Source organism: Myotis myotis, unplaced genomic scaffold, assembly GCF_014108235.1.
Source record: "Myotis myotis isolate mMyoMyo1 unplaced genomic scaffold, mMyoMyo1.p scaffold_m19_p_18, whole genome shotgun sequence".
In the NCBI taxonomy this organism is placed as follows: Eukaryota; Metazoa; Chordata; class Mammalia; order Chiroptera; family Vespertilionidae; genus Myotis; species Myotis myotis.
The window spans coordinates 28,435,333-28,453,217 of record NW_023416322.1 but is presented as its reverse complement, the minus strand read 5'-3'; the positions used below and the strand labels follow the sequence as shown (position 1 = coordinate 28,453,217).

Here is a 17,885-nt window from a genome sequence, read left to right as displayed (position 1 = left end):
GGAGGAGGAGGAGGAGGCAAGAGCGGGAAGTAGCAGGAAATGTGGAAAGCCTCAGGAATGTTTCCAGAAAGGAAGGCTGGGCAAGCGGGACCAGAAGGAATGCCCAGGCAAGAACTCTGGTTAGGGGGAGGGTCAGAGCCAGAGCAGTGGTGGAGGCTGAGCAGAACCCCTAAAAAAAAAAAATTAAACAGCAAAAAGGTCACTGCCCCCTACACCCCCCGGCCCCACACCGTTTTCTGATGGTGGAAAACTTTCGCTCCTGTCACAGTCAAATCAGTGCCTACCCAAACCCCCGGGAACAGGTATGAGACAGAACAGCTGGTCCTGGGATGGGTGGGTCCTGGGGAGGGGAGCTCAGGGAGTGGGGCAGAAGTCTGAGCAAGCCTCCCTCCCCCGCTCCTGCCAAACCCCAAGCCCAGCCCCCCTCGGGGAGCCACCCTTGGAAGGGGGTTCAGGAAAGGAAAAGGGCTGTCTCTACGATCACTCCTCAGACCCAGAGGTGGAAACTCTGCTTCCCACCTGGTGGGTGGAGCATGCAGGAAAACTGAGCCCAAAGCCCGAGAGAGAAAGGAAACAGGGAAACGTGAGCAGATGGAGTTTGTGGGGTTGAAGGCAAAGCTTCTGAGGTGAAGACCTGGGTTCCACAAGGATAAATCTCCCGAGGGAGGGCAGTCCTACGGCCCGTGCTTTGGAGACTTCTAGGAGGCCAGGCTCTGGGCGATCCGACGTGGACTAAGGAAGGGGCGGGGCTCCTAGAAGGGCCGAGCCTCTAGGAAGGCGTGGTTCCGCCAATTCGCAGTCTGTGGTGCTTTGGGCAGGGTTCTGCCCTTTCGGGAGAGAGGCTTTTTGGTGGGCAGCTGTGAGCCGGCAGAGAACCGTCGCGCTGAGGCGGAGTTTCGGGGAATCGGAAGGACTAACGTGGAGTTTCGTGGAGTGGGGCTGTAAAGCACGTCTAGGGTGGGACTTCCAGGAAAGCTGGGCGACAGGGTGGGGTCGGGGACAATAAGTAGAAAACCAGACAGGGTTCAGGGATAAAAAGCCCCCCGAGGCTGGGAGGTGGGACTTCCGGGGAGGGGGTCTTAGGGGGCGGGGCTTATGAATGAAGACCGGAAGTAGGGTCCCGGGAGAGGGGTTCCGGGGTGGAGGAGTGGGTCACCTAAGGAGGAAAAAAAGTCCCCACTTACCAGGGCCTCATGGAGTCTCCGCACCGCACCGCGGGATGATTTGGTTCTGGATCACGCCAGTGCCTCCTTAGGTCGCTGCTCCAACTTTCTCCCCGGGAAGGCCTCCCTGGAGAAACTTTATTGCACTCACTTCCGGCCTCGCTAACCCCTGACCCTCTACCCCACCGTCCCTCCTTCGCCCGTCCCACTTTCCGGGATCAGCCAATGGCAGTGCGGGAACGCTCCCAGAAGCCGTTCTAGCCAATAAGGGGCCTATTTTTTACCTAAGCTTGTCCTTGAGAAACGTAACAAGTGCGCTCCAATAAGGACTCGACGAGAAGCAAATGTAAGCCAATAGGAGGCTTGGAGATGGAGTTGTCCCGCCTTACGTCGAAGGGACCAATAGGAAGTGCAGGCGGCGTGTTTGAAAGTGAGGCCAAAGTGGGTGGGAGCGCGTGCTGCTGGGAGTTGTTTGGAGGTTGGCGGCGCGGGTCTGACGATCTCAGGCAGAGCGATCATGTCGCACAAACAAATTTACTATTCGGACAAATACGACGATGAGGAGTTCGAGTACCGGTTAGTGCCGGCGTGGGGGCCGTAACGAGGGGGTGAGCTTTGACAAGTGAGGGCACGAGGAGTTAGTAACTAGGACTGAAGAGACAGAATGGGCGCGTGCGCAGCAGGTTAACGGGACGGGGTGGGGGTGGTTGAGAGCGTAAAGCGCATGCGCGAAGGGTAGCGACGCGTGTAAAAGTAACAGCACGGAATTCCGTGTTAGCCTTCTTGGGGGGGTGGGGGGGTGTAGGTGGGCGTGGTGAGTGTTAGCCTGCAGACCACCTTCGCCCCTTGGGGTCCCTGGATCATTCTCAACCGCATTGAGCACGTTGAACTTGTCTCCCTAAGACTGCTTGTATCACGGCACCACCATAAAACACGGAACCCACTGGGAAACGGGGCAAAGGCGGAGCTCGAATTTCCCTCGCGTCTTCAATGCCAGGGGAGTTACCGAGCGAGTGTCCCTCATTAATTCATGAAAAAGGGGCGTGGTTGTCCGGCTTGGATTAGGAGGGGGCCTTCGAGGACCTGGGATGTAATAAAACTGGCCAGGAACATTGAGAAAAGGCTTAACATGGACCCAGTCGATACCCTTCAAGTATTTGAAGGGGATTCGTCTAGGAAACAATCATGGAGTGTTTATAGATTCTACTAAAGTACAAGGGTGAGCATGGTGTCTGCTTCTAGCAAACCTAAAATATGTGGGAATACAGACTTCAGGAAGAAGGTGGTGATTAGTGTGATATAGATACGTAGGGATTGTGATGGGAGCACATACGACTTGCCACGGACGGTGAGGAAAGGAACCCCTACAGAGTCTGCACTGGATAAACCCTAAATTCAGTTTCTAGAGTAGGAAATCGGAAGAGTTTCTACAAATGTTGGCATTCCACTAATTGTATTGAGTGTGATACTTAAAACACCTTCCTGGTGTGTACCTTGTCTTCTCAATTGAAGACCGTAAAATGGAAACTTGCTTGTGTTTCTTCTCCAGTCTAGCACGGGGCTCTGGACCCTCTGGCTGGAGAGTTCCGCCCGTGCTGACAAATAAATACATTAATCATCTTGATGCCAGGTCCGTGGGGATTTAAATGCATGAATCATCTTGATGCCAGGCCCGTGGAAAAAGGCCCAGGCCATGCTGGACCCAGTTAACTTCCTTCTCCTCAGCTGTTTCCTTCTACACCTGAACTGAGCTAACTGAAACTGTGTGCTGGTAACGCATGGCAGGGCCAGGGAGGACAGGTCGCCAGGCTCACCCTTGGAGGTGTAAGGCTTGGCAGTGGTATTTAGGGTTAAGAAAAGCTTGGGGGTTTTGGTTTGGGGTTTTGTTTTTTGTCTAATCAGTTACTGAAGCTAGTCTTTGTGCCAGGGGCTTGTTAGACTGTTAGCTATTTTCAGACATTTAGACTAGAACAGATTCTTTAGGGAAAAAATCTGTTACTAGTACATTTTCATTTAGCATGATAAAGTCTCTCTGGGTTAGCCCAATTCAAGTTAGAGGAGTAATTTCTTGGCCATGAAAAGAGACTTATCCTTGGTTAGGAAAGCATGAAGTTTCCCACAGGAAGTCTCATGGCACAACCCTTCAGAATTAGGAAAATGAAATGAAGGATAGACTTTAAAGGCTTCGGCATTGACATTATTTCATCCTTTGTGCTGGCTCTTCCACGTAGCACCACATATTAGGCCTTTCTTCACAAAAATTACTTCTCTTCCGTACCAATCCTGTTCAAAACCGCCTTCAATTGTTAATACCCTGTGTACTGTGGGGCCCCCATTGTATTATTTTAGAATCATCAACTAGAAGACTAAGCTCCAGGAAGGCAGAGGCAGTGTATCCACAGCGCCTGAAATTTAGGTGCCCGTTCACTTGAGTTATTAATTAGTACTTTTAAATATACTTTTGTGAGATTCACATAAGTTGGCCTTTATTTCCAGCTGCCTGTATCCCACAATAAGGTTAACTCCCTGCCATCAGAAACTGGTTTCTCTTTTCTTTTGTCTTCTTGGCTTTGTATGCAGGCACTTGCCTAACAGACTGGACCCAGTACTGACCAATTTCCTACCTTCCCATGTTTCTGTTACAGGCATGTCATGTTGCCCAAGGACATAGCCAAGCTGGTCCCTAAAACCCATTTGATGTCTGAATCTGAATGGAGGAATCTTGGTGTTCAGCAGAGTCAGGGATGGGTCCATTATATGATCCATGAACCAGGTCAGTGCAATGGCTGAAAGAACCATGTAGGGCTGTTTCACTGAGGAAATGATGGTCACATAACCCAACGAAATAAGGGGAAGGTGGGGGTGGTTCGCCGGTTTCTTACCCCACCCGTCATCTAGAAAAAATTGGACCAAAAATAGAGTGAAATATATGGGAAGTTCAGAGACCAGCTGTTACTGAAAAAACCGTTAGTGTCTAATTCACTCAGAGGGTCCTCTCTTTTTAAGGCCACATAATACTCTGGGAGAGATTATGGTTCCTCCTTCATTGTCCATCAGAAAGAATTCTTGGATGTGTTCCAAATAAGCCAGGGAAAGTATATTTCCTGATAAGACACCAGACACCAAGCTGTCAAGCAAAACTAATAAAGGACACCCTGGGGCTTCACAAACATAGCAAAAAAACCTGATAGTAACAAATCTAAACTTGGCAGACAGGCCAGGCTTATGGGTCTGCTTCTAAAGCCATATGCTTAAATAAATCTTAATTTAGTTTTCAAGGTCCGAGTGGGAGAAAGCTGGGAAATGGGAGTGGGGTACCCTGTAGATTGTGCATAGGATGGTGCTCGTTTGTCTCAGATTTCACTCACTCTTTCAGAACCTCACATCTTGCTGTTCCGGAGGCCGCTGCCCAAGAAGCCAAAGTAATGAAGCTGGCGAGCCGCTTTTCCGCCTCTAGCTTTACTCAGCTGTCCTCACTTGCTAACAGCTTTCTGATAACATGTTGCCTTCTTGTTTCTCACTTTGCTATTTAAAGGATGTTTAAAATACACTGTTTGAAATGTGCTGGTGACTGCTTTGCTTCTTAAGCAGGGCAGAGCCACAGCAGCACTGCCGGCGAGGAGTGCTCTGTGGACTGCAGCCTCAGCGGTGTGACCCCTGAAGCCATGATGAGTTCTATGTCCAGCAGAACACACGTGGCGGATGGAGGAAGCATCTGAGAATGAGACCGTGGCTGTAACAGGGATTGTGTGAATTTGCTGTTTTGTTTTGTTTTCCTGCCAGGTGTATGTATGGGGATTTGTGTTTCAATGTATTGGAAACTTTCCATTTTATTCAAGAACTCTATTTCATGTTAAAAGCCTTGATTAAAGAGGAATTTTTTTAATAATCTAATTCTCTGCTTGTAAAGGTTTTTCCCCTCTCGGGGTGAGCATCACATTCAGTATATGGTTCTAATTATACGCCCTTCACTTAGATAATGAAGCTCAGCTTTGCTGATAATGAGGTTTATTTCAACAGTCAGGTAACTGGTCTTTAATCTTAGAAGCTGACATGCTGTCAAACATGGCTGATATATATTTTGATCTAACTACTGGCCAAAGGTAGAGGTTATATAGGGATAACATCATCTCATCAAAACAAGTGAACTGTTTCCCACAGTCAGGGATGCGGCCTTTAATATAGTCCCAGTATTTGAGGGGCACACGAGGGTAATAAGGAGGGAGGCCATCAGCCAGGGGCTGGTAGTGTGCTCTGCTCCTGCCTGGCCTAAGGCTCCGGCCACCTATGGCCTCTTCACTGCACATTGGTTGGGAGTTTTCAGTAGTTCTCACTTTGGCTGAGCATTGGGATCCTTGGAGTAGCTAAAAAGTACTGATTTGTAAGTCATTCCTAAAGGTGTTGACTGAATTGACTGGGAGTGTGGCCTGGATGTGGGGATCTCAAGCATTCCTATGCAGGTAGATACAGCACTAACTTTTGAGAAAACAGGAAACTAGCTGTTGAAGAAAACACTTCACTAAATCATAGCTTACCCTCTACTTTTAAAAATAACAGTAGTGCTAAGTAAGGGAGATTAATCTACCACCTTTCCCTGTCTTCCATCCGTTTGTTCCAAGAGCAGTACAAGTGTAGTTCCTGGACCGGAAGCATCAACATCATCTAGAAACTCATTAGAAATGTATATTCTTGGGCTCCACCCTAGACTAACTGAATCAGAGACAACGTGGTTGGACCCAGCGACATTTTAACAAGCTTTCCAGGTGATTCTGGTGCATGCTTAGCTTGAGAAGCCACTGATAAAGGATTGGACCAGAGCTGATGTTTGAATGGGTGTGTGTGTTTTGTTTTGGTTTTTTTTGGGGGGGAGGGAGTTTACCTCCAAAATATCACCTTTATTAATCATCAGGATAATAAAGCACGTGGCTTATGTCATTAGGCAAGTAGGGCTTTATTTTTTTAGAGCTTGAGAAAGAATGGCTAGAAGCTTGGTTCTACCATTCACTTTATTTTGTGTGGCATCCCTTCACCTTTCTGAGCCTGTTGCCCATCTGTAATGCAGACATATCTATCTTAAAGGGTTTTTAGGAGTCATATGAGGCCGACCAGGTGTGGTTCAGCAGTCTTCCAAATGATGAATGGATTCTAAACCTTTACTACAAAAAAAAAAAAAAAAAGTCCACAGACCAGTAGCATCATCATGACTGAGAACTTGTTAAATACAGATCTCAGGCCCCACCCAAGATCCCCAGACGAATAGTAAGAACATTAAGGTTTGATGGGCACTTTTAAACCACAGGCAATTGAATGAGAGTAAGGAGAGTAGTACAAAGTGGGCACGTGGCACTCCCTAGTCGCTGCCATCACTTGCACTTGCAAAGCAGTAACAGGTGATGGATGCTTAAACTAAGCACAGGCGGAGCAAGGTGGGGCAAAGCTCTGTCCTGTCAATGAGGCTTAAATAATTAGCTTTACTGTTCATATCAGAGACAAATGAAAGTCCACACGCTCAAAGCTCACCTCCAAGATCTCCCTACCTCACAGGCAATGCTATTGGTGTCCCTCCATCTGCTATAATAAATCCCTTCAGACACCAGTAGCAACTCCTGACCCCTTGGCCAATAACAGGGTTATGGCTAATGAAAACAGCCGTGCACGCGAGAATCTGAATACAAAACAGAGGTTAAAGTCAAGCCTCCCTTTATTTCTAACAGCAGAAAGCACCCCAAAATCCTTAGAGCGTCTCCCACCACCGCTCCTTTCGCGCCCCAGCCCTCCTGCCAGGACCCTCCTCCTCCTCCGCACCACCAACCCCTGAGCCCGGCCTCCACATTTCCGGGCAAAGGGCGACCACGTGGTTGTCGCTAATGACAACCCGGCACTGCTCCCGCCCGCTGGCTAAGGCTCGCGAGTGACAGTCGACTTCACCAATGAGCACGTGAAGGTAGTCTGAGCGACAGCCCAAATGACCAATGAATATGCGGTAAGTGTGGCTCTGAGGTGGGACTGTGAGTACGGAAGCTGTCCTGGGACAAGAGGAAAGGAGAGAGGGAAAGACCTGGTGAAGGGGCTGGAGCAGGTGAGAACCTGAGAGAACTCAGTTGTCAGGAGAGTGGTGGGAAGAGGTGGGATTCGGGCTAGAAAGGGTGCGGAAGCCTGCAGAAGAAGGCGGCTGAGTTCTGGTGTGGGTGGAGGAAGGGAACGTATTTAAAGGGCCCAAGTCCCAGGAGCAGGTAGACATTTAAAGGGACAGGTGCCCCAAAGAGAAGAGACATTTAAAGGTGTAGTTGCCCAAGATAGAGCAGACCCGAGGAGCCGAGCTCGGCGGACACTAGACCTTTTAAAGTGGTAGCTGGAGCAGGACATTTTAAGACTAGAGCCAAGCTTAGAGAACACTTAACAGAGGCATGGGCTGGATTTTGAGAACATGTTTACTAAAGAGGCAGGGATAAAGGCGTCAGTGTCAAGGGCCTGGTGAGGAAGACCATGCCCTCCTGCTCTCCCCCATTTTCCTTTCTGGCTCCTCCAGGTTGCCTCGACCCCGGACCCCCTGTTCCCAGGCTATGGCCCCCAGTGCCCTTTAGATCTGGCGGGACTCCCGTGCTTGCGCCCCCTATTTGGGGTTCTGGGTGGCTACCGGAGGGCCTTGCAGAGGGGCAGAGAAGGCAGGACCATGGCATCTAGGGCCTCTGCCCCTCCCCCAGGGCGCAGCGTGACGGCGGGCATCATCATTGTTGGAGATGAGATCCTCAAGGTGTGTCTGGGACAGAAGAGGGGGGAGGGCGGGGCGTTCTCCTGCCCTTAAGAGTCTGCTCCACATTGTGTTGAAGGAGGGTGAACCAGGGTGGGGGTCCCCTTGCTGCCCTAGGATTCTGGAGTGAGTCCAGAGTGGTGGAGGAAAAGTGACCCTCATTCTGTTATTCCGTTGAAAAGCTTACAGCAAAGTTTCTACAGTTTGCCAGGCAGGATGGTATGGGGATGAGGGGCTTTACAGAAATGACGGAGTCAGCATGCGAAGGAGGTATAGGTGCGTGTATTACTTAAAAGTTAAATCCAACCTAATTGAGGAATGATCCAAGGCACGCAGCAGCGTGGGTGGGATAGAAGGAAAGTACCAGAAGAGAGAGATCCCTTCTGAATAATCAGGGAAGTCATGGTAGGCATCAGGTTTGTAATAGTAATAGTGATCCCTATTTTTTTAATGCTTACTAGGACCTGGCGGTGAGCTTATTACATCATATATGTGATTTTACTAATCCTCACAACAACCCCATGACATTGGTACTTTTGTGTGTGTGTGTGTGTGTGTGTGTGTGTGTGTGTGTGTGTGTGTGTGTGTATTATTGATATCAGAGAGAAAGGGAGAGAGAGATAGAAGCATCAATGATGAGAGAGAATCACCGACTGGCTGCCTCCTGCAAGCCCCCTATTGGGGATCAAGCCCACAACCTGGGCATGTGCCCTTGACCAGAATTGAACCTGGGACCTTTCAGTTCACAGACCGATGCTCTATCCACTGAGATAAACCGGCTATGGCTAAGTCTTTTATATATTTTTGTTGTTGTTGTTGATATCAGGAAGCGAGAGAGAGATAGAAACATCAATGAGAGAGAATCACCGACCAGCTGCCTCCTGCATACCCTCTATGGGGACTGAGCCCGCAACCCGGGCATGTGCCCTTGACCAGAATCAAACCCAGGACCCCTGAGTCCACACGCCAATGCTCTGTCCACTAAGCCAAACCAGCCAGGGCTATAAGTCTTAATTAATATATTATGAGACTAATAATGAGACTTAATTAATATATTATGAGACTAAGGCTCAGAGAGGTTGAGAAACTTGCCCAAAGTAACACAGCTAGGAAGTGCTAGATGGACTTGATTCTCACTCCAGAGCAACCACTTAACCACTAACCTCTGTAGAACAATAGTGGAGATGAGGCTGGGCAAGAAGATTGTATACATACCATAGACAGCCTCAAATATCCTGCAAAAGAATTTGAACTTTATTCTGTATATGGTTGGAAACAACAAATGGCTTTTGAGTCCAAGAGTGATGCAATCACAGTAACACATTAGGAAGGGTATTCAGGAGGCACCAGGCAGAGCACTGCGGCTGGAGCTGGGAGCCTGGCCAGGAGGCTGTTGCAACTATTCAGGTGAAAGGTGCCAAAGACCTGCTTGGTGGCAGTTGGGACAGAGAGAAGAGAGCAGATGGGGACGTATTTCAGAAGTGGAGCTGACAGCATAAAGGGCCTGACTGGCTGTGGACAGTGTCTGGGGATGCCATTAACAGCCAGGGCTAGGCTGAAGATGCCCAATCAGCATTTGACGCCAGGGGACTGAGACTGTCCGGGGTGGTGAGGAAGCAGAGAAGTATGGGATTGATCACTGAATTCATCAACCTAGATGAGGTCAAATCAAGGTCGCAGTGCAGAGAAGGAGGCCCGAGGTATATCACATCATCCCTGACTCCATTCACATGGAGCAGGGGTCCTCAAACTACGGCCCGCGGGCCACATGCAAATGCAAATATTGTATTTGTTCCCGTTTTGTTTTTTTACTTCAAAATAAGATAAGTGCAGTGTGCATAGGAATTTGTTCATAGTTTTTTTTTAAACTGTAGTCCGGCCCTCCAGCGGTCTGAGCGACAGTGAACTGGCCCCCCGTTTAAAAAGTTTGAGGACCCCTGACATGGATCGTCTCGCTCTGGTGCTCAGTCCAGAATTCTTGGCAGCCTGAGGTGGCATCCCCCGGAGAGCGGAGTGCCCCACCATCACGCAGATGCGCTTTCATCCCTGCCCCCTTGGCCCTTCCTCCCGCAGCACTGACGCCCATCTTCCCCGTCTCCAATCTCGCAGGGACACACTCAGGACACCAACACCTACTTCCTGTGCCGGACACTGCGCTCCCTGGGGGTCCAGGTGTGCCGGGTCTCTGTGGTCCCCGATGAGGTAGCCACCATCGCCGCTGAGATCACCTCTTTCTCCAGCCGCTTCACGCATGTCCTCACGGCGGGGGGCATCGGTCCCACTCATGACGATGTGACCTTTGAGGCGGTAGCGCAGGCGTTTGGGGATGAGCTCACGCCACACCCCGAGCTGCAGGCCGCCATCCAGGCCCTAGGCAAGCAGGGCTGGGAGAAGCTGTCGCTGGTGCCCTCCTCTGCCCGCCTGCATTACGGCACAGACCCTCACACCGGCCGCCCCTTCAAATTCCCACTGGTCTCGGTCCGCAACGTCTACCTCTTCCCCGGCATCCCAGAGCTGCTGCGGCGGGTGCTGGAGGGGCTGAAGGGACTGTTTCAAAACACAGCTGTTCAGTTCCACCTGCGGGAGCTGTATGTGGCCGCTGACGAGGCCTCCATCGCCCCCATCCTGGCTGAGGCCCAGGCCCACTTTGGACAGAGGCTTGGCCTGGGTTCCTACCCTGACTGGGGCAGCAACTACTATCAGGTGAAGGTGACACTGGACGCACAGGAAGAAGGGCCGCTGGAGGAATGCCTGGCCTACCTGACCGCACGTCTTCCTCGGGGGTCGCTGGTCCCCTACGTACCCAACGCCATGGAGCAGGCCAGTGAGGCTGTATACAAACTCGCCAAGTCAGGTAGGGGCCTCCGGGGGGGAGGGCGGAGGTACCAACCCACAGGTGCCACCCTAGGTCTCGGAGAAGGTAGAAGATGACGACAATTGATTCATTCATTCTCCCGATAAATTTTTTTTAACATATTTTATTGATTCTTTACAGAGAGGAAGGGAGAGGGTAGAGAGTTAGAAACATCGATCAGCTGCCTCCTGCACACCCCCCACTCTGGGGATGTGCCCGCAACCCAGGTGCATGCCCTTGACCGGAATCGAACCCGGGACCCTTCAGTCCGCAGGCCGACGTTCTATCCACGGAGCCAAACCAGTCAGGGCTCTCCCGATAAATACTGAGTACCCACTTTCACCAGCACTGTGCTGGGTGTTGGGGAGATAGCTCAATAGGAAAGATGTACACCCACTCCATGGACAAGTAGTGTAATAGGAAAGGTAAACTTCAAACAGATGATGATGCCTGAGACGTCCGTGTGAGTGAGGGGGGCGGCACAGGCAGGAGCTCGGCCTTGCTCTGGGGTCAGAGGCCTCTCGGGGCGGGTGATGGAGAAGCTGCATGATGAGGAGCCTCTGGCCAGACCAGGAGTGGGGCCCACAGTGTGGGAGAGGCACAGAGGAAGCAGCAGGAGGTTTAGGAGACGGGAAAGAAGCCAGGGCCCTGGAGTGGGAGACACTGAGGGGGGAAGCGGCTGAATGGGGGGGGGGGGGGGGGGCGCGGGGAGCAGACTCTGCCGACTCGTAGGCAGCACGAAGGAATCTGGACTTTATCCTAGAAAATATTGAAGGGTTTTAAGCAACAGCATCATGGCTGCATGTGTCACATGGGATTGGTGACAGCCTCTTCCCTCCCTGCCCGGCAGGGTCCTCTCTAGGGAAAAAGGTGGCGAGTGCCCTGCAGACCATTGAGACCGCCCTGGCGCGGTACAGGCTCACCCAGCTCTGCGTGGGCTTCAACGGGGGCAAGGACTGCACGGCCCTCCTGCACCTCGTCCATGCAGCTGTGCAGAGGTGAGTCTCCGCTGGAGACCAGGCCCCGGGACACCAAGACACCTGATCTGCCCCGTTTTCTGGTTCCCCGTCCCAGGAAGCAGAAGGGACAAGTGGCGCCTGGGTGGCGTTTGGGTGGGAGTCAGTCATAGGGACCTCTCAGTTCCATTCCCCGCCCTATGTATGGAGCATCTGACACATGGCTGGCCCTGGATGCGGAAGGTCCTGGTGCTCTTGAGGAGGTGAGATCCGCCCACCTGAAACAGGGATGTGTGCTCCAGGCTTGAGAGGTGAGAGATCAGAGTGGGCTTCCTGGAGGAAGTAGGTTGCGATGGATGGGAAAGACAAGGAAAGGGTGTGCATCCCAGGAGCCAAGGAGAACAGTGCAAGCTCCCTGGAGAGCATTCCCCGGCCCGTGCCGGCCAGCCTGTGGTTTTCTCCCCCTCTCCTCCTAGGAAATGCCCTGGCACTCAAGAACCCCTCCAGATCCTATACATCCGCAGCATCTCCCCTTTCCCTGAGCTGGAGCAGTTTCTGCAGGACACCATCAAGAGGTACTAGGGGCCTGAAGGTTTGGGCTCAAAGAGGGGTTTGGAGAAGCCCATTTGTGACCCCCCAGCCCTCTTCCTTCCTCAGGTACAATCTGCGGGTGCTGGAGGCTGAGGGCGAGATGAAGCAGGCCCTGCGCCAGCTGCGGGCACAGCACCCCCAGCTGGAGGCTGCCCTGATGGGCACCCGCCGTACGGACCCCTCCTCCTGCAGCCTCTGTCCCTTCAGCCCCACCGACCCAGGCTGGCCCTCGTTCATGCGCATCAACCCGCTGCTGGTAATGCAGAGGGAGGCCTGACTGCCCTCAGTCTGTGCCCCCTGTCAGTCATTGCACCCTGGCTTCCTGAGGTAGGGACATTGGAGCCTGGGGCTTGGAGGAAGGGGCCCCATCATCCAAGGAAGGCTGTGCTATTGGTTCATTCCGCCTTTGGACCACTATTTACCGAGCACTCATTGCGTGGCAGGCATTGTGCTATGGACAGAACCATGACTTAGACCTGTGCTGTCCACTATGGTAACCGTTAGCCATTTACTTACACTGAAAGCATAAAGTACAAATGACTGAACTGCACAGCTTAAAAGGATGGATTTCGGTGGCGTGTGAATTATATCTCAGTTTCAAAAATTAAAGCACAATTCAAAAGTAGTTCTTCAGTTGCACCAGCCACAGTGGAAGTGCCCACCACTCTAGCACAGCAAGAGAACGTTTCATCGTCCCAGAAAGTTCTGCTGGACAGCTGGCTGACACAGACAGAGCCCTTCCTGTCCTCCGGAGCTGACCTGCCAGGGGAGGGTGGGTCGGGAGTGGAGAGGGACAGGATGAAGGCCTCTCTTTCTCATTGCTTGGCCTACACAGAGCCAGATGTACCAGCCAATCAGATAGCAGGCCCCCCGAGGCCAAGGGAGCAGACGAACCCTGAGTGGGCCCCTTCCCAGGCAGCAGAGGGTGGAGTGGGAGAGGGCAGTGTTGGTGACTCTTCTCCGACCCTGACCTCCCAGGACTGGACCTACAGAGACATCTGGGACTTCCTGCGTCAGCTGTTTGTCCCCTACTGTATCCTGTATGACCGAGGGTAAGGGTGTGGGCAGAGAACGGGTGTGGGGCAACATGTAGGTGCTGAGATAGGGAGAGCCACCTCACCACACGTCCGCCCTCTGTTCTCCCGCCTCCAGCTACACGTCACTGGGGAGCCGGGAGAACACGGTGCAGAACCCAGCCCTGAAGTACCTGGGCCCAGGAGGACAGCCCACCTACCGGCCGGCCTACCTACTTGAGAATGAAGACGAAGAACGGAACTCGCGCCTGTGACCGCCACCCCTGCCCCCTCCAGAAGAGAAAGAAGGAGGCCGCCCCGGGGGTCACCTCAATAAACAGTACCTCTCCTCTCACGTGCCTGTGTCTTCCTGCTCCCACCGGGATGGGGAAGGCAGAGTGGGCCAGGCCCCTGAGGGGCTGGGAAGGAGCTCTCGTGGGTGATCCTGACTGAATGCCAACCACCAGGGGGCAGAAGCAGGGAGCTGTGCCAACCACTGGGGGTACCAGCAACCAGGCAGGGCACCCAAAGTTTCTAGGCTCAGGCTGGAGGGAGGGAAGCTGAGCTGGCCTGGCTGTGGAGGGTGAAAGATGGAGTGGCCAGATCCTCCTCCTCCTAACCCCACCCCTCCTTCATGGGGGCTGACTCAGCCCATTCTCAGGCCCAGAACCTTCCCTGTGCCAGACCCTGGGGCCTTTGTCCCTGTGGTCATGAGCCTGGGGGGGTGGAGGGGGACAGTGTTGATAAAAAGTACCAGGGGCAGCTCACACACCCTTCCTCAGAGCTGCTGCCCACATGCAGGCCCGGACACAGCCCTTAGCCCAGGCCCTCCCTTTCTCCTGCAGAGGGGCCCTGCCAGACGCTGGGCTCCGGGTGCCTGTTGTAAAGACGGGCACCAGGTGGGAGGGCCTGCAGCGCACCCTGAGGGAGGTCCTCTACGTCCTCCTCTGCTGCTGGTGTGTCAAGGAGCTCCTGGATTAATGGCAGCAGAAAACTGGCCTTGTGCAGGTGAGCAAGGAGGACAAGCAGACAGGAGGCATGGCTGCTGCCGCTGTGGCAGAGACCGTCTCCCAGCTTTCTATTCTCTTTAGTGCCCAGCTCTTCCCCCACCAAGACTCCCGGGGCCGGCTGCATTGACCAAAGATGGGCCACAAACAAGGAGTGAAGTGTGGATCCCGCTTTGGGTCGGCGCCGTCTGTCTCAGACCGGCCTCATCGCTGGGCCTCCATTTCCAGCCCCCACCTCTGGTGGAGCCCTGGTGCGCGGGACCTTGGCCTGCTGGCTAGGACCCTAACAAGCCTGCGGCAGGACCTGGCACTTCTCCAAGCCTGGCACAGCGAGCCCACCAGCCCAGATGGTTGATCTTGCCGTATCCTCTTAGTGCCAGGAAGGGGCTGCCCCCTAATATCTCTGTTTGAGAATCCCTGCGCTATAGATATAATAAATAGGCCTTGTGGCTAAAAGTTCTCCATGTCAGAAAAAGTCCGCACTGCAAGGGACTTGGGGGGGGGGGGTGCGAGCAGGGAAGGAAGGAGGTTATGCTAGAGCAGTGGTTCTCAACCTGTGGGTCGAGACCCCTTTGGGGGTCGAACAACCCTTTCACAGGGGTCGCCTAAGACCATCGGAAAACACAAATATAATTACATATTGTTTTGTGATTAATCACTATGCTTTAATTATGTTCAATTTGTCACAAAATACATCCTGCATATCAGATATTTACATGACGATTCATAACAGTAGCAACATTACAGTTATGAAGTAGCAACGAAAATAATTTTATGGTTGGGGGTCACCACCACATGAGGAACTGTATTAAAGGGTCGCGGCATTAGGAAGGTTGAGAACCACTGTCCTAGAGGGTTGGCGGGGGAGGGGTGAAGGGAAGTAAAGTGCCAAAATAGGGCGGGATGGGTAAGATCTCACCTGCCCCTCTGCGCCCTGGGACCCTCTCAGGCCACAGGACACCCGCCTGAGGAGGAGCGGCATGACACCAGAATTCCCAGCGGATTTCCCAGGATATAGGCCCTCGGTGGTGTAGGAAAGACCGGTGGACGAGAGAGGTCATAGCGGAGTGTTCCGGGGAGCCACACGCCATAAACTGGATTATTATAGTGATGATCTTGGGAGGGTCCCACAGTTTCCCAGTAAGGCCGTTGGAATGGGGTGTGTGGTGGTCGTTTCATAAGCTCCAGAGCGCAGACCCCCAAGGGCCAAGGCTCTTATTTGCATCCCTATTTGCATGTGAGTTATTTCCCCTTCAAAAGGCAGAAGTCGCCGCCCCTTTCTCAGTTACTCCCAGCTGAGGCTTTGCGTCTGCCAGGCTGTCCGGGCGCACTCACACCCATTCTCCCGGCCATTCTCCGCACGCTCTGACCTCCAGCCCTCAGCACCCTTCCATATTTCGCCTGCACCTCCACCTATCCCAGCTCCCAGGCAGCGCCCCAAACTCTTTCTTAGCTGGGTTCCAGGGACTTGGGGACCTGCGCCGCCTGGCGGCTGGCTGGAGGGAGGCTGAGAGCAGAGGGGTTCTCTGATTCGCCTTCCCTGGGACGTGGAGTTTTGGAAAATGTTCCCCCGAACTTCCTGAAGCTAAATTTATCTCCCCGGCCCCGGGGGGCGCAGAGATCCCCGCGACGATTAGCTTGGCGAGGCAGCCGGCGCCCGCCCCGAGGGAGGCGCGGAATCGGCGCCGAGTTATAAATAGCGCCGCCCGCAGGTGTGGGGGGAGTCGGGGGGAGTCGGCGGGAGGGGGGCAACCCTCGCAGCCACGGCCCCTTCAGGTGGGTTGGGCGGTCGCGGTGGGGCGCCGGGGGGCGGCGAGCTGGGGGTGCTGCGGTCTGAGCGCCCCCAGCGGTTTCCTGGGCGGCGGGTTTTTCGAGGGAAGCGGAGGCAGCGGGGGGAAGGGGGGCAGCAGGGAAGAGGTGGGCGCCTGGCGCAGATCGACGCTCCACTTCCAGCTCGGCCCCCCACATTCCAGAACAGGCCCCCAGACCCACTCACTCAGGACCCCCCCCCCCCCAGGCAGAACCTCCCTCCTCCAGGCTCTAGACGTCTAGTCTAAGGCATCGCGTTCCTCCGCGGCTGCCCTTTGGAGCACGTGGCCCAGCAGCCGTCGCTCGGCTCCGCAGCCGCTCGCAGCGCAGGTAGCAGCCTCCCTGGGAGGGTGCACCTCCAGCCGGGCCCCCCTTCCCTGTGGTCAAGCACTGCATTCTCCGGGTATTCACCCACCTCCTGCTGCTTCCCCCCAAATGAATACCTAGTTGGCCGCCTGGAGATTTAAGTTAGAACGGGCGTCGCTGGGACGCCCCCTATCCCCAGGAGGCCCAACACCTGCCCTCGGGTTCCCAGTTCCAGTCAGGGCTGGGGGCGGGGCGGGGGTGGCGGAGGCCCCAGGGGCCCGGCCCGCGGTCGGGGGAGGGAGCGGGGCCCGGCCCCGGCCGCGTTTCCCGGCCGCAGCCGTCTCGGTGGTTCGGGGCGTTGAGGGCCCGGAGTTGGGGAGTAGGCGGGAATTTCAAGTCGGGATTCCCCCCCGACTTCTGGGCGAGGAAGGGAGATGCGTGGACCAGACGAAGCGAAACGTGGGAGGGTCACCGAGGGACTCTCGGGAGGTCCCGGGAGGGTCGAGAATCCAGCGGGGAATGGCAGGTCGGCCCGGAAAGATCCAATTGGATCCAGCACGACCTCGGGCACACCCCGCGGAGAGGAGGACGGGGCGAGCCCGAGGCGCCGGGCGCCGTCCGCTTATCTGTACCTACGGGCTGGTGCCAAGCGAGGCGCCCGCCCTTCCACTGCCCGCGGAGGCCTGGTTCTGCCCTCCCGGTGACACGCTCCCGCCCTCCGTTCCCTCGGCCGTGCCCCTTCCTCCCCGAAGCAGCCCCCTCTGCACTGCACGGGCGCATCTGGCACTGGGGCATCTGGCACGGCCGCCTCGGCCCTGGCACAGCCGCTCCGCAGACCAGCGCGACCCCGACGGCTGGAGGAGGGAGGGGGAAAGCCTGGCCTGGACCCCGCCGGGCCGGGCCCTCGACAACCGGAATCTGACCGGCGGGGCCCAGAAGAAAACCCGGAGTAGTGACCAGCCTCGGGACCCAAGGGGGACAGGGACGAGAGGAAAACCCGGAGCGGATTCCCCTAGCGGTTGCGCCCCATGCCTGCCGCTGCCCCCCTCCTTCCTAGAGCCCCCCTAATTCTCCAGTGAGATAATGTCTGGGGTGGGGGGCTGTTTGGTTTGGCCTGGGCCCGCAGGGGCGCCTCACACTTTCCGCCCCTGGCTGGGACACGGCAGCAGCTCCGAGGCTGAGTCACGGCCGAAAGAGGAGGGAGGGGCCGGCACTCTGTCCCTCCCCTGCGCGGGGATCTCGGGTCAGCCCGGGTGAGGGCCAGGGCCACACTGGCACCGCCCATTGTGGTCCAACAGGTTGAGCTGGTGCCCGGCGGAGCCACCTGCTGGAAAGGGAGGGAGGCCCCCTGCGGAGGGGGTTGGGGAGGAGAAAGCGAGTCCCACCCAGTTCGGCCAGGCCGGCCGCGGGGAGCCGAACCGGGCCCGCGGTGTCC

General features: G+C 54.7%; 3 protein-coding genes across 4 annotated transcripts; all 3 read left to right on the top strand.

The window, feature by feature from the left end:
• Positions 1-1,582: 1,582 nt before the first annotated feature.
• On the top strand, positions 1,583-5,057 carry CKS1B (CDC28 protein kinase regulatory subunit 1B). Its single transcript, XM_036342587.1, has 3 exons — positions 1,583-1,739; positions 3,809-3,936; positions 4,540-5,057. The coding sequence occupies exons 1-3, from the start codon at positions 1,681-1,683 to the stop codon at positions 4,587-4,589; spliced, it is 237 nt and encodes a 78-aa protein (XP_036198480.1). The 5' UTR covers positions 1,583-1,680; the 3' UTR covers positions 4,590-5,057.
• A 2,120-nt stretch (positions 5,058-7,177) lies between these two features.
• On the top strand, positions 7,178-13,683 carry FLAD1 (flavin adenine dinucleotide synthetase 1). 2 transcript variants are annotated; one of them, XM_036344055.1, is made up of 8 exons: positions 7,178-7,242; positions 7,693-7,917; positions 10,024-10,768; positions 11,619-11,766; positions 12,201-12,299; positions 12,382-12,571; positions 13,294-13,367; positions 13,468-13,683. In XM_036344055.1, the coding sequence occupies exons 2-8, from the start codon at positions 7,837-7,839 to the stop codon at positions 13,601-13,603; spliced, it is 1,473 nt and encodes a 490-aa protein (XP_036199948.1). In that variant the 5' UTR covers positions 7,178-7,242; positions 7,693-7,836; the 3' UTR covers positions 13,604-13,683. The 2 variants fall into 2 exon arrangements, 1 of the variants encoding a protein (XP_036199948.1); XR_004973356.1 differs by lacking the exon at positions 13,468-13,683 and having other exon boundaries at positions 12,382-12,642.
• A 129-nt stretch (positions 13,684-13,812) lies between these two features.
• On the top strand, positions 13,813-14,794 carry LOC118673362 (lens epithelial protein). Its single transcript, XM_036344056.1, has 2 exons — positions 13,813-14,336; positions 14,420-14,794. The coding sequence occupies exon 1, from the start codon at positions 14,124-14,126 to the stop codon at positions 14,307-14,309; it is 186 nt and encodes a 61-aa protein (XP_036199949.1). The 5' UTR covers positions 13,813-14,123; the 3' UTR covers positions 14,310-14,336; positions 14,420-14,794.
• The last annotated feature ends 3,091 nt before the right edge of the window (positions 14,795-17,885 follow it).